Source organism: Rhinopithecus bieti, unplaced genomic scaffold (genome assembly GCF_001698545.2).
Source record: "Rhinopithecus bieti isolate Rb0 unplaced genomic scaffold, ASM169854v2 scaffold_14229, whole genome shotgun sequence".
Classification (NCBI taxonomy): Eukaryota; Metazoa; Chordata; class Mammalia; order Primates; family Cercopithecidae; genus Rhinopithecus; species Rhinopithecus bieti.
This window is the reverse complement of record NW_016807978.1, coordinates 782,079-797,001: the sequence shown is the minus strand read 5'-3', so window position 1 is coordinate 797,001 and position 14,923 is coordinate 782,079. Positions and strand designations below refer to the sequence as shown.

The following is a 14,923-nucleotide window of genomic DNA, read 5'->3' as shown; positions in this document are numbered from 1 at the left end:
TTCGGAAAAGATGGTCTGGAATAAAGGTAGTCAGTACTTCTGCTCACATGAGTGCAGAGACCTATGGAAAATTGTCTTCTAATATCAGTTTCATCCCTCCTCCCCCGGAGAAGACATAAGTATGTCCCCTTTGCCATTCTCCAATCTGGATTGTCTGGATTGTTAACATTTTAGTCCTGCTTCACAGCTGTCATCTCAGAAGTTTCCTTTGCTGTCAACCTTGGATTTCCCTTTCCTCTTTGATGTAGATCCTATTTTCTGGATCCCATGCTTCTTTCTAGGCTTTCTGTTTTGACAGTGCATATCCTCTGGTGCTTCCTGACAAAGAAAACATGGAAAGTTAAGAAAAGAAGACTGGGTGTGGTGGCTCATTTCTGTAATCCTAGTACTTTGGGAGGCCATGGTAAGAGGATTGCTGGAGCTCAAGTGGGAAGACTGGCCTGAGCAACATGGTGAGATGTTTCTACTAAAAATAATTAAAAAAAAAAAAAATAGCCAGGCCTGGTGGTGTGCACTTGTAGTCCAGACTACTTGGGAGGCTGAGGCTGGAGGAGTGCTTGAGCTTGAGAGGTTGAGGCTGCAGTGAGCTGTCATTGCACCACTGCACTATAGCCTGGGAGACAAAGGAGGACCCTGTCTCAAAAAAAGAAAACAACAAAAAACAAAAAACCCAAGAGGCCAGGTATGGTAGCTCATGCCTGTACTGTTTTGATCCCAGCACTTTGGGAGGCCGAGGCGGGTGGATCATCAGAGGTCTGGAGTTCCAGACCAGCCTGACCAACATGGAGAAACCCCGTCTCTAATAAAAAAATGCAAAATTAGCCAGGCGTGGTGGCGCATGCCTGTAATCCCAGGCAGGAGAATCGCTTGAACCTGGGAGGTGGAGGTTGCTGTGAGCCAGGATTGCGCCATTGCACTCCAGCCTGGGCAACAAGAGCGAAACTCTGTCTCAAAACAAAACAAAACAACAAAAAACCAAGAAACCCCTGGTGTGCTGAAAATCTTCAACTTTGACTAGATGGTTTGACTAGATGTAGAATTATAGGTTGGAAATAATTTTTTCCCCAGATTGTAAAGGCATTCTTTTAGTTTATTGTCTCCTAGCTTTTGGTGTTGCCTTTGAAAAGTCAAGTACTGTTTTGATTCTCAGTTCTTTGTATATAGTTTTTTCTTTCTCTCTCTGAAAGCTTATAGAATCATTTATTTGTTATGATGATGATCCTTCCTATGGGTCTTTTTCATTAATTGTACAGTGCACTTAATGAGTGCACTTAGTGGAGACATACTTTTCAGCTCTGAAAAAATTAACTTGTATTTTTTTTGAGACAAGGTCTTGCTCTGTCACCCAGGCTGGAGTGCAGTGTTGCAATCATGGCTCACTACAGCCTCAGACTCCTGGGATCTCATGCCTTAGCCTCCCAAGTAGCTGGGACCATAGGCGTGTGCCATCACACCAGGCTAATTTTTAAATTAAATTAAATTAAATTTTATTTTGAGACGGAGTCTTGCTCTGTCGCCCAGCCTGGAGTGCATTGGCGTAATCTCGGCTCACTGTAACTTCCACCTCTCAGGTTCAAGCAATTCTCCTGCCTTAGCCTCCCGAGTAGCTGGGACTATAGGCGCACGCTGCCACGCCTGGCTAATTTTTTGTATTTTAGTAGAGACGGGGTCTCACCGTGTTACCCAGGCTGGTCTCGAACTTCTGAGCTCAGGCAATCTGCCCACCTTGGCCTCCCAAAGTGCTATGATTGCAGGTGTTAGCCACCATGCCCGGCCAAATTTTAAAATTTTTTGTGGAGATGATGTCTTGCCATGTTGCCCAGTGTCGAACTCCTGGGCTCAAGCAATCTTCCTACCTCAACCTCCCAAAGTGTTGGGATTATAGGCATGAACCACCACACTCAGCAGCATATTTTAAAATGCAGTTATTTCTAAAAGTTTTTGGTTTTACACAATTTTTTTTTTTTTTTTTTTTAGGTAATAAGATATATTGTAAGGATTATAAGAACCTTTATGCTTACATATGGTACAGAGTATACTTCACATTGTCCCTGTCTTTTTTGTGGGGAGGGAATGACTGAAAGCATTGGGAATGTTAAAGACAAATGAGTTAAAAAAAACTAAGAACAATTACTTCTTCAAATAATGAGGAAAGTGTTTTCAAAGCTTTTGTCTGTTTTTAAAAGCAAGTTTCACGTTAGATTTCTTACCAAACTCAGTTTTTTCCTAATATAAAATAGATATAAAATATGTGATTTGTTACTTTTTATGTAAGCATATATAGTCCAGTATAAAATGACCAACTTCCAAATATGTTCCATAAAAGAATCATATTTTATAGCTGAAAATGACCTAAAAATCCAGTCCCTTTAATATAACTTATGGTAACTGAGTCCTTGGGAGTATAAATTAATTATTTAAGAGCAAGTAAGATAGTAACAGAGCTAGAACAATAACTCAATGCCCTTATCCATTCTAGTATCCACAGCATTTCTAGAAACCTCACTTAAGGCTTTAATGTGATAGGTTTTACTCAAGATAGTCAACCACAAGTGTAGCAAATAGCTAGGTGACTTTATGTTCTGAATCTCATGAAGATTAACCTCTGATCATTTGTTTTATTTCTAAATAACCTCCTTTTTCTCAAGTGCTCCTCTGACACTTCTGGTGTGTAGGTGAATATCAAGTTAACCTGCCTCAGTTATTTCCAGTTTGTCTGTACGTATGTTGTCTAGGCAGATGGCATAACGTATTTTAAAAGTGTCATGTTATTGAGAACTGAAGCCAGTATATGTTAAATGATTAAAAGGAACAATTTAAAGAATTTTAGGATTCTTTGGTCTCAAGTGACAGAAACTGAATTTGGTTTTGGGTTTTTTTTTTTTTTTTTTGAGACAGAATCTCACTCTGTTGCCCAGGCTGGAGTGCAGTGGGTACAGTCTTGGCTCACTGCAGCCTCTGCCTCCTGGGTTCAAACAATTCTCCTGCCTCAGTCTCCCGAGTAGATGGGACTACAGGTGCGGGCCACCACACCTGGCTAATTTTTGTATTTTTAGTAGAGATGAGGTTTCACCATGTTGACCAGGCTGTCTCGAACTCCTGACCTCCTGTGATCCATCCGCCTTAGCCTCCTAAAATGCTGAGATTACAGGCATGAGCCACTGTGCCTGGCCTGTTTTTTTTTTCTTTTTGTGTGTGTGTGTGTGTTTGTGTGTGTGTGTTTGTTTTCGAGACAGGGCCTTGCTCCGTTGCCCAGGCTGGAATGCAATGGTATAGTCATAGCTCGCTACATCCTCACTGCAGCTTTGAACTCCTGTGCTCAAGTGATCCTCCCTTCTCCGCTTCCAAGTAGCTGGGACTACAGGTGTATGCCATCATGCCTGGCAAGTTTATTTTTATTTTTTGTAGAGACAGGGTCTTGCTCTGTTGCCCAGGCTGATCTTGAACTCCTGGCCTCAAGTGATTCTTCTGCCTTGTCTTCCCAAAGTGCTGGGATTACAGGTGTGAGCCACCACACCCAGCCAGAAATGTAGTTTGAACAAACTTAAATGTGAAGGAGCAGGAATCACTGGAATCAGGAACTCAAACACCTTTAGAACTCTGTCTCATTTCTACTTTATGCCTGTTGACTTCATCCTTTCAGATGGGCATACTTCATTTACTGTGAGATATCCTTTCATGTGTTTTGGGCCTTGTATATTAATAGTTCTGACATCAGAAGACAAAAGCATTCTCTCTTTTAGAATCAGTTTGAAAAATTCAGCCAGGCATGGTGATTTACACCTGTAATTCCAGCACTTTGGGAGGCTGAGGTGGGCAGATCACTTGACTCCAGGAGTTTGAGACCAGCCTGGCTAACATGGCGAAACCCAATCTCTGCTAAAACAAAACAAAACATAACACAAATTAGCTGGGTGTAATGGTGCACGTCTGTAATCTTAGCTGCTCTGGAGGCTGAGGCACAAGAATTGCTTGAGCCTGTGAGCAGAGGTTGCAGTGAGCCGATATCGTGCCATTGCACTTCAGCCTGGGTGACAGAGTGAGACTCTCTGTCTCAAAAAGAAACAAAAACAAAACAAAACAAAACCCGAAAAACGAAAACAAAAAACAAAAGAAAAGTCCAGGGAGGGATCTATGTCATGGTTCTGTTGCTTGAACAAAATCACCGTGGGCCTAAAGTGGGCAAATGTATTGGAATTTCCCTAGTGTAGGTCGGACTGTGGAGTGTGTGATGGAGAGAAGGCATTTTGTTTTCCTTTTTAATCAAGATGCTTCTGAGACAAATGTGATCTACTATGATAGATTAAATAAAGTTTTTTTATAACATAATCAGTCTTTTTATATATGCCTTTATATTTTCCTTCATTTTCTTATGAGCTGAAGACTTCTAATTCCTAAGTTGATAGAATTTTCACTGATTACATTTTCACTTGAGTTCTTATGAGTGATGTCTTAATTTAGAGTATTCAGCCTGTAGTTTCTCTCATTTGTAGAATGTACAAAGATCCCAAATCTGTACTTAGCTTAATGTAAATAATCTATATTTTTTAATCTGTTGTAGTTAGACAATATACAGGTTATATTTAAATATGTTCAAGTATATACATGTGTGTGTCTTACTTCATTGGTCCTTCTAAAACAAAATATCTTAGGCTAGGTAACTTAGCAGAGATTTAGTGCTCACAGTTCTAGAGGCTGGGAAGTCCAAGATCAAGACGTCAGCAGATTTGGTGTCTGATGATGACCTGTTCCTCATAAATGGTGCCTTCTGTGTGTCCTTATTTGGCAGAAGGGACAAACAAGCTCCTTTGGCCCTTTTTTATAAGGACACTAATCCCATTCATGAAGGCTCTGCCTAATCACCTCCTAAAGGCTCCATCTTTTAACACCATCACCATCAGAGTTAGGTTTCAACATGTACATTTTTGCGGGGGGACACAAAAAAATTCAGACTATAGCAATGAGTATTTAGAAATTAAGCAGTTTTGGGTGGGCGCAGTGGCTCACGCCTGTAATCCCAGCACTTTGGGAGGCCAAGGCGGGCAGATCACAAGGTCAGGAGATCGAGACCATCCTGTCTAACTTGGTGAAACCCCGTCTCTACTAAAAATACAAAAAATTAGCTGGGCGTGGTGGCGGGCGCTTGTAGTCCCAGCTACTCAGGAGGCTGAGGCAGGAGAATGGCGTGAACCCGGGAGGCGGAGCTTTCAGTGAACAGAGATCGTGCCACTGCACTCTAGCCTGGGCGGAGACTGCGTCGCAAAAAAAAAAAAAAAAAATTAAGCAGGTTGGCGGGGGGGGGTTCATGCCTGTAATTCCCAGCCACTTGGAGAGCCGAGCAGGTGGATCACAAGCGTCCAAGAGATGAGACCATCCGGCCAACATGTGGGAAAAACCCATCCCTACTAAAAAGACAAAAAATGTGAGCGGGGTGGGGTGCACATGCCTGAGTTCCCAGCTACTCAGGAGGCTTGAGGCAGGAGAATTGCTGAAACCGGGAGGTCAGGAGTTTGCAGGGAACGAAGATCCTACCACTGCGACTCCAGGCCTGGGCGACAGATGGAAATCGCATCGCAAAAAAAAAACAAAAAAAAAAAAAAAAAAAAAAAATAAGCAGTTGTATAAAGGCCTTTTGCGTGTTGGGGGTGTTTTGGTTTTTTTTGGAGGATGGATCTTGTCCTACTCTGGCGCCCAGGCGGACGTGCAGTGGTTTAGGATCTCAGTTCCCTGCAAGCTCTCCGCTCCTGGGTTTCATGCCATTCTTCCTGTCTCAGCCTCCGAGTAGCTGGACTACAGGGCGCGCCACCACCCTCGCCGGCTAATTTTTTTGTATTTTTTAGTAGAGACGGGGTTTCACCGTGTTAGCCCAGGGTGGTCTCGGATCTCCTGACCTCGTGCATCCCGCCCGTCTCGGGCCTCCCAAAGTGCTGGGATTACAGCTTGAGCCCCACCGCGCCCGGCCATAAAAGGCTTTCAAGTTTTTTAAGTTAGTGTAATCTATTTTATTTTAGGATTAAAAAAAACCCTTAAATTTATTTAAAAACAATTTGTGTTGACATGTGAGATTGGTTATCAGTGATAAAGGTTCTTATTGGTAAGAGGATGAGGAATGCTTTAAACGCAAGGTGAAGTGTTGGGTGGAGCAGATTATTTTGCCTTAGATTTTTGAGAAGCTGGAAAGGGGAAATGGGATATGATGAAAGGAAGCAAATTTGGTGGTTTGGGGTAGAACAGTTGAGGCACTGTAAATAAGAGGTAAGAAGAATTAAAGCAGTGTAAGTAGTGGAGGACAGAGATGGTAAGAATAGAGAGAGATGAATAGGCTAAAGAAGCAGTTTAGCAAGAGGGGCAAAATGGAGAATTTAGATACCGGGAATGACCTGATTCAGGCTAGTAGGTGACTTTTGCCTAGAGATCAGTCTGACTGGGGCTCGATATATGGCCCAGCTGTGAAACAACAGATGATGAATGAGAAGCCCAGCGTGCAGAAAAGAAGTTTGCTTGCCACACCAGAGATTCTACCAATGTTTAGGGACATGGCTTTCCAAGATCAGGAAACTTCTGAGTTTAGAACATTGAATCGACATAAGGTTAAATGGGACTCTTGTTTAGTCTCCTTTGACTCTTATGCTGTTGCTAATATCATTTATGAAATCAGGAAGGACCAAAATTAGGGTAACAACTTTCAAGGATGACCTATTCTCTATTTGTTCAAGAGTAATACATTACTGAGGAGAAGCGTGGCCTCAGCATGAGCACTAGCTCCACAGGTGTGACTGATGGCTGTCAGTGCTTTGTAAAGCGTATTCTCTTGAAAGAAGATCTGAATATGTGTGTCTGGCTGCCACAGCAATCCTTGCTTGAAATAAAATTTTCCATTACTGTTAGAAAAGTTCTGGAGAAGTCTCCTGTTGGTCTGTCTTGAGTCAGTGCCTTAGCCTGTCAGTGTCCAACAGGTTGGTATACTTTTGGCAGACTTGGGTCATGTGTCCCTTCCTGAGGGGATGGGAATCAATTCTCAGGCTTAAATCACCATATGAAAGTGAAATTCTGTTACCAGAGAACAGTAATGGATGCTGGACAAGAAAATGTTTGGCTGGGTATGGTGGTGTGTGCCTCTAGTCCCAGCTACTTGGGAGGCAGAGGCAGGAGGATCACTTGAGCCCAGGAGTTTGAATCTAACCTGGGCAACATAGTAAGACCCTGTCTCAGAAAAGAAAAAAGTTCTCTATAATGGTGGTTTGCCACACTGAATTTTTTCTTGGCATGGGACAGTTTGCTGCACTGACTTTTCTTTTTTTGTAGGAAACAGTATAGAAGTTGACAGAATGCTAACATAAAGGAAAACAGAATGAAAACTAGAAAAAAGGAGAAAGTCAGAGCCTGTTGTGTTACATGGCAATAAAACCAGATGAAGAATAACCTGTTTTCAACCAGACAGTTCTTTATTTCTATTTTAAAAATGACTGTTCTGTGCAAATACAGGAAAATTTAAAAGGGCCGTTAACATAGACATTCTTCATCCTTTTGCCCAGATTGAATGATGTCCTGTGTCTTATAGTGTCATTTATTGAGTGACGGAGTACCCTTTCTCAAGGCTGTGTCTGTGCTAAGTTTGCAGGAATCGAAATTTTGAGTGATTTTACTATATTAGTGAGGAAGGCTAGTGAAGAATAATTACTTCCCGTGTGGTCCTTCTTGAATCCTCAGGAGATTTAGCTAAAAATAATTTTTTGTTTGTTAGAGGAAACATTTCTGATGAGTTCTGCTTTGGAAAGAAAAGAGCTCTGCAGTTGATCAGCATAGTAATATATTTCTAGTTCATTTGTATGCTGGACCCTGGATGACATAGTTCCTGTGATCTCAGTTATTCTGGCAGTAGCTCAGCTAGTTCATATCCACAGTTGTGGCAAAAAAACACTTTTGTACTGAAACAAGTGAAGTAGATAATGTGGCATCCAGAATGTGCTATTGTGGTCTGTTTTTCATCTAAGCATGAAATAATGATATTGAAAAATTGTTTTTAATTATAAGAGGAATATATAATGTTAGATAAAATAACCTGTACTTTCACTGTGAACATTTCTTTTAATAATTTCTAATATAGCAGTACAAGGTCATGTTGTTTGGAGGTTCTGGGAGTAGTTGCTTTATATTCACATTCATGTAATTGGGAGTATGTTACCTTTGGGTCCCACTACATTTTAAATACTGAGTTTTACTATATTTTGAGTATTTTGTTTTTTCTATTGATATTTAATTTAATTAATTTATTTATTTTGAGGTCGAGTCTCACTCTGTCACCCAGGCTGAAGTGCAGTGGCGTGATCTTGGCTCTCTGCAACCTTTGCCTCGTGGGTTCAAGCTATTCTCCTGCCTCAGCCTTCCAAGTAGCTGGGTTGACAGGTGTGGGCCAGCACGCGTGGTTAATTTTTGCATGTTTAGTAGAGATGGGGTTTCTCTATGTTGGGCAGGCCGGTCTTGAACTCTGGACCTGAGGTGATCCACCTGGCTTGGCCTCTGAAAGTGCTAGGATTACAGGTGTGAGTCACCATACCCAGCCTGTATTTTAAACACTTTTGTTTTGAGATGGTCTCACTCTGTTGCCCAGACTGGAGTGCAGTGACGTGATCTCAGCTCACTGCAGCCTTGCCTCCTGAGTTCAAGTGATTCTCCTGCCTCAGCCTCCTGAGTAGCTGGGACTACAGGCATACACCACCACGTCCAGCGAATTCTTGCATTTTTAGTAGAGACAGGGTTTTTACCATGTTGGCCAGGCTGGTCTTGAACTCCTGGTCTCAAGTGATCCGCCTGCCTCGGCCTCCCAAAGTGTCGAGATTACAGGTGTGGCCCAGCACACCTGGCAGTATTTTAAATATTTTTACATAAAAAAAATTTTTGTGTTGAGTATATAGGAGCATATAGGTGTATATATTTATGGGTTGCCTGAGATATTTTGATACAGGCATACAATGTGTAATAATCACATTAGGGTAAATGGGATGTCCATCACCTCAAACATTTACCCTTTGTGTTATAAACAATCCAACTATTTCGGTTATTTTAAAATGTAAAATTAAATTTTTTTAATGAAGTCACCTTGTTGTGCTAGCAAATACTAGGTCTTATTCATTCTTTCTATTATGTTGTATCCATTAACCATTCTCACTTCCCCCTACCTCCCCGCTCCCCTACCTCCCTATCTTTCCTTCTACCTCCTCCTCTCCTACCTCCCCACTTTCCCCCTACCCTTCCCAGCCTCTGGTAACCATCCTTCTACTCTCTATTTCTATGAGTTCAATTGTTTTAATTTTTTTTTTTTTTTTGAGACAGAGTCTCGCTCTGTTGCCCAGGCTGGAGTGCAGTGGCGCGATATCGGCTCACTGCAAGCTCCGCCTCCTGGGTTCACGCCATTCTCCTGCCTCAGCCTCCTGAGTAGCTGGGACTACAGGCGCCTGCCACCACGCCCGGCTGATTTTTTTGTATTTTTAGTAGAGACGGGGTTTCACTGTGGTCTCGATCTCCTGACCTCATGATCCACCCGCCTTGGCCTCTCAAAGTGCTGGGATTACAGGTGTGAGCCACCGTGCCCGGCCAATTGTTTTGATTTTTAACTTCCACAAATAAGTGAGAACATGCAATCTTTCTGTGCCTGGCTTGTTTCACTTAACGTAGTGAACTTAGTTCCGTCTATGTTGTTACAAATGGTTGAATCTCATTCTTTTTTATGGCTGAATAGTACTCCATTGGGCATATGTACCATATTTTCTTTTTTTTTTTTTTGAGATGGAGTTTTGTTGTTGTTACCCAGGCTGGAGTGCAGTGATGTGATCTTGGCTCACTGCAACCTCTGCCTCCTGGGTTCAAGCAATTCTCCTGCCTCAGACTCCCAGGTAACTGAGATTACAGGCATGCGCCACCATGCCCGGCTAATTTTGTATTTTTGGTAGAGATGGGGTTTTACCATGTTGGTCAGACTGGTCTCAAATGCCTGACCTCAGGTGATCTGCCCACCTTGGCCTCCCAAAGTGCTGGAATTATAGGCATGAGCCATCGCACCTGGCCTGTACCATATTTTCTTTATCCATTCATCTTTTTTTTTTTTTTTTAATTTTATTTTGAGACAGGGTTTCTCTTTGGTCGCCCAGGTTGGGGTGCAATGGCACGATCTTGGCTCACTGCAACCCCCGCCTCCTGGGTTCAAGTGATTTTCCTGTCTCAGGCTCCTGCGTAGCTGGGATTACAGGCACCTGCCACCATACCCAGCTAATTTTTGTATTTTTAGTAGAGACGGGGTTTCACCATGTTGGTCAGGCTAGTCTCGAATTCCTGACCTCAAATGATCTGCCCGCCTCAGCCTCCCAAAGTGTTGGGATTACAGTTGTGAGCCACTGCATACTCGTACATTGGCTGAGAATTGAACCCGAGCCTTCTGTGTGGAAGGCGAGAATTCTACTGCTGAACCACCACTGTGCTGACTTATCCATGGAGCAGGTAAACAAATGGCAGCCGTGGTCCTTTAAACTTTATCTTGAACTTAGAAATAACAAGAAAAGACCCTTGAGCCCCAAATAACTTTTTGATGAGCATGCAAATGTAAAATACATTTCAGAAAGATTTAAAAATCTTTTGGACCTCTTATGCTTTATAATTATTCCTTATAGTTGACTAGGATGGAATGCTTAATTTTCAGTTTCTATTATTTTATATTAATGCACATAGACATATTTTTTTAATTAAGTTTTTTTTTGAGGGACATGGTCTTGCTTTGTTACCCAGGCCAGAGTGCAGTGATGTGATCATGGCTCTCTGCATCTTTGACTTCCTGGGCTCAAGTCATCCTCACACCTCAGCCTCTCTAGTAGATAGAACTACAGGGGGTCCACCATCATGCCTGACTGAGTTTTAAATTTTTGTAGAGTTGAGGTCTCACAATGTTGCCCAGGCTGGTCTTGAACTCCTGTCTTTAAGCAATGCTCCTGCCTCAGCCTCCTAATGTCGTGGGATTGCAGACATGAACTGCCATGCCTGGCCAACGTTATGCTTTACTTTTTTTGATAATGGAAGTACTACATACCCAAGTTAAAAAAAAAAAAAATTAAGCCATATTGAAAACATTTTAAAAATCCGAATCAACTTTATTTCCAATGTTCGGAGAAAACTTAGGTTATCATTTTGGAGCTTACTTTTGGACATTTTCTTGTGCTCGTATTTACACACAGGCATATACAGAATTATGATTATGTTCAAGATGCATTGTAATTAGCTTTTTTTACTTAGTTATATCGTAGATATCTTTACATAGCAGTAATGCATAGCAATACCATTTTAAGTTACTGCATTAATGTACTATGTGAGTGTATTGTTTAGTCAGCCTCATGCTTTTTCCCTTTCATCATTAAATGAGTTAATGAACATGAATATTCTTGTCTGTACCTTTTTCTTATTTGATTATTGTTTATTCACATAATTTAAAGCTACAAATGTAGCGAAACTTGTAAAACTTCAGAGTGAAATATTGAAGCCCTTGAGGTACTGGTATTTATTATTATTATTATTATTATTATTTTGAGATGGAGTTTTGCCCTTGTTGCCTGGGCTGGAGTACAGTGGTACAACCTCTGCTCACTGCAACCTCTGCCTCCTGGGTTCAAGTGATTCTTCTGCCTCAGCCTCCCGAGTAGCTGGGACTACAGGTGCACGCCACCATGCCCAGCTAATTTTTGTATTTTCAGTAGAGATGGGGTTTCACCATGTTGGCCAGGATGGTCTCGATCTCTTGACCTCGTGAGCCACTGCACCTGGCCGAGGTGTTGGTATTTTTTTAGTATGATCTTGTTGCTTGGTGAAGCCAGAGAGTTGTATTTCATAGTGTCAGTCTCAGGTGTTTCAGAATACTGCTTCAGTCATATCCTGAAGTGGTTCCAGAATTGCTATATTGGAGCATTTTTAGGGGTAGCTGTAAATTTGAAAATGTATTTTCATAACACAATAATTGAAGGCTGGTGGGGAAGATGATGGAGATGACATCTCCAAGATGCCCTTTGATAATATGTCGGCAGTAAAATTTAATGGCTAAGAAAAAATTATTTATATTTATGAATGTTATAATTTTACTGTTAGTGTCATGATTTGCAAGCCAAGACAGAGGCTTTTTTTTTTTTTTTTTTTGAGACAGAGTCTCGCTCTGTTGCCCAGCCTGGAGTGCAGTGGCCAGATCTCAGCTCACTGCAAGCTCCGCCTCCCGGGTTTACGCCATTCTCCTGCCTCAGCCTCCCGAGTAGCTGGGATTACAGGCGCCCGCCACCTCGCCCAGCTAGTTTTTTGTATATTTTAGTAGAGACGGGGTTTCACCATGTTCGCCAGGATGGTCTCGATCTCCTGACCTCGTGATCCGCCCGTCTCAGCCTCCCCAAGTGCTGGGATTACAGGCTTGAGCCACCGCGCCCGGCCAATTTTTCCATTTCATTGAGTAAAGCCTTACTCTATGGGATCAAGATCAGGAAAACTATTTATCTCTCTCAGGCTATGTGTTTTCTGGGGCTGTTATCTTTTGTTTGTTTGTTTTGAGACGGAGTCTGGCTCTGTCACCCAGGTTGGAGTGCAGTGGCGCGACCTTGGCTCCCTGTCAGCTCCGTCTCCTGGGTTCACGCCATTCTCCTGCCTCAGCCTCCCAAGTAGCTGGGACTACAGGCGCCCGCCACCACACTCGGCTAATTTTTTGTATTTTTAGTAGAGATGGGGTTTCACCGTGTTAGCCAGGATGGTCTCAATCTCTTAACCTCGTGATCCGCCCACCTCGGCCTCCCAAAGTGCTGGGATTACAGGCGTGAGCCACCGCGCTCCGCTAGGGCTGTTATGTTAATGCTTACAGAACTTTATTTGTATTTTTTTCTTTATTTCTGTTTTTTAAATTTTTTTTACTTTTTGTGGTTTTTTTATATTGGTTTTTTCATGTTCATATATAAACGGTCATAGTATTTCTTAGACATCATTAATGAATAGAAATCTTAATTTTAGGCCAGGCGCGGTGGCTCAAGCCTGTAATCCCAGCACTTGGGGAGGCCGAGACGGGCGGATCACGAGGTCAGGAGATCGAGACCATCCTGGCGAACACGGTGAAACCCCGTCTCTACTAAAAAATACAAAAAACTAGCCGGGCGAGGTGGCGGGTGCCTGTAGTCCCAGTCACTCGGGAGGCTGAGGCAGGAGAATGGCGTGAACCCGAGAGGTGGAGCTTGCAGTGAGCTGAGATCCGGCCATTGCACTCCAGCCTGGGCGACAGAGCGAGACTCCGTCTCAAACAAAAAAGAAAAGAAAAAAAAGAAATCTTAATTTTAAAATGGAAAAGAAGAATGAGCCTGACTGCATGTGTCAACTTAATTTATTTTAAAAATTACTTAATGTTTAACTGGGCATGGTGACTCATGCCTGTAATCCTGGCACTTCGGGAGGCTGAGGCAGGCCAATGAATCTCTTGAGCCTAGGAGTTTGAGACCAGCTTGTGCAACATGGCAATTTACATCTTGAAGGGTTATAACACAATGTTTTGGAAGGAAGGATCCTTTTATTACTTTTGGTTTATCATAATCATTATTACCATTTTATTTATCATATCATTATTTATAATTAAAATATTTTTTTCCTGGATGCTTTTATAGGGTTAAACATTATCACTTTAATCAGACATTATGTTCTGGCCACATTTCACATAATAGAGTGAAAGGAAAAGAGGAATTCAGAAAAGCAGAAGAAAGTGTGTCAGAATTTATACGTTCAAATCAGTGCTACCTTTCCAAGCAGTGTATACTTTGCTACCGTTGCTCAAATTGTCCATTGGATCTCATTTTCTAGATAATGGCTTTAGAGTTTTATTTGCATCTGTACAAAAATGTGTCTATTCAACATGAAAACATTAGTTAATTCAGTCAATAGTTTGGTTTGGGGTTTATGTGATACCAGTAGTTTTCACTTTCTGGTGGATTCGTTTTTTTACTTTCTGGTGGATTCAGTTAACAGAATCGTTGTGATGAGTTTTTTGTTAGGTTAGATTGCTAGAAATGGGTTATCTTTGAATTAATGATCACTGGTTTGTTTTTTTTCCTAGTCAGCAGATAAGCAGAGAGCCCTAGAAGAAACCAAAGCCTATACCACCCAATCCTTAGCAAGTGTTGCCTATCTGATAAACACCTTGGCCAACAATGTCCTGCAGATGCTGGATATCCAGGCATCCCAGCTACGAAGGATGGAATCTTCAATCAATCATATTTCACAAGTGAGACCACAATATTTTCCTATTTGCCTATGAGGAACCCTTAATAATAAACACAGGCTGTCTGTAATGCTGGCAGCTTTTATTATGTAAGTTAACTCACGTTTACGATTTGGAAAATAGAAACTTAATATTAGGTTATTTTTTGATTACGTCTTTTTGTGGGTGGTTATCTGTGTGATTTTGATAGGAAAGTAAATTGTGAATTTTATTAAAACTCAGTTGTCGTGGTAACATAATCAGCCCTATAATGAAACTTCATCCTCCCCCCGCCCTTTTTTAAACAAATTTCTTACTTCTTTATCAATTTAAAAAGATAAACTTGATAGATTGGTGGCGTGTTCAAAATTTTTTTTTTTCTTTTCGTAGGATTTAAGTTTATTGGGATGGTACTATACCTGCAATAATGGAACGACTAGCAAACCTTACAAAATTATTTTTATTATATATAACTTAAAAAAAAGTTTGTCACTTTATGGACTTGTAAAAGTTTTTTAAAAAATGTTAATCTGTCTTCATTATAAAAGCCATACTCATGAAAACCCAGAAAAAGAAGAAAAAAAGTGGAAAAATAACCATTTTACCACTTCCCAAGCTTTTCACTGTTAATATTTTGGTATATTGCCTTGTAATCCTTTTTCCTGTAAATTG

At 41.4% G+C, this 14,923-nt stretch overlaps 1 protein-coding gene across 1 annotated transcript in view; it reads left to right on the top strand.

The window, feature by feature from the left end:
• Positions 1 to 14,923, top strand: part of ABI2 (abl interactor 2) — a 114,433-nt gene that overhangs the window by 28,071 nt on the left and 71,439 nt on the right. The window contains 1 exon segment of the mRNA XM_017884381.1: positions 14,108 to 14,275. Within this exon segment, the coding sequence (XP_017739870.1) occupies positions 14,108 to 14,275 (168 nt within the window).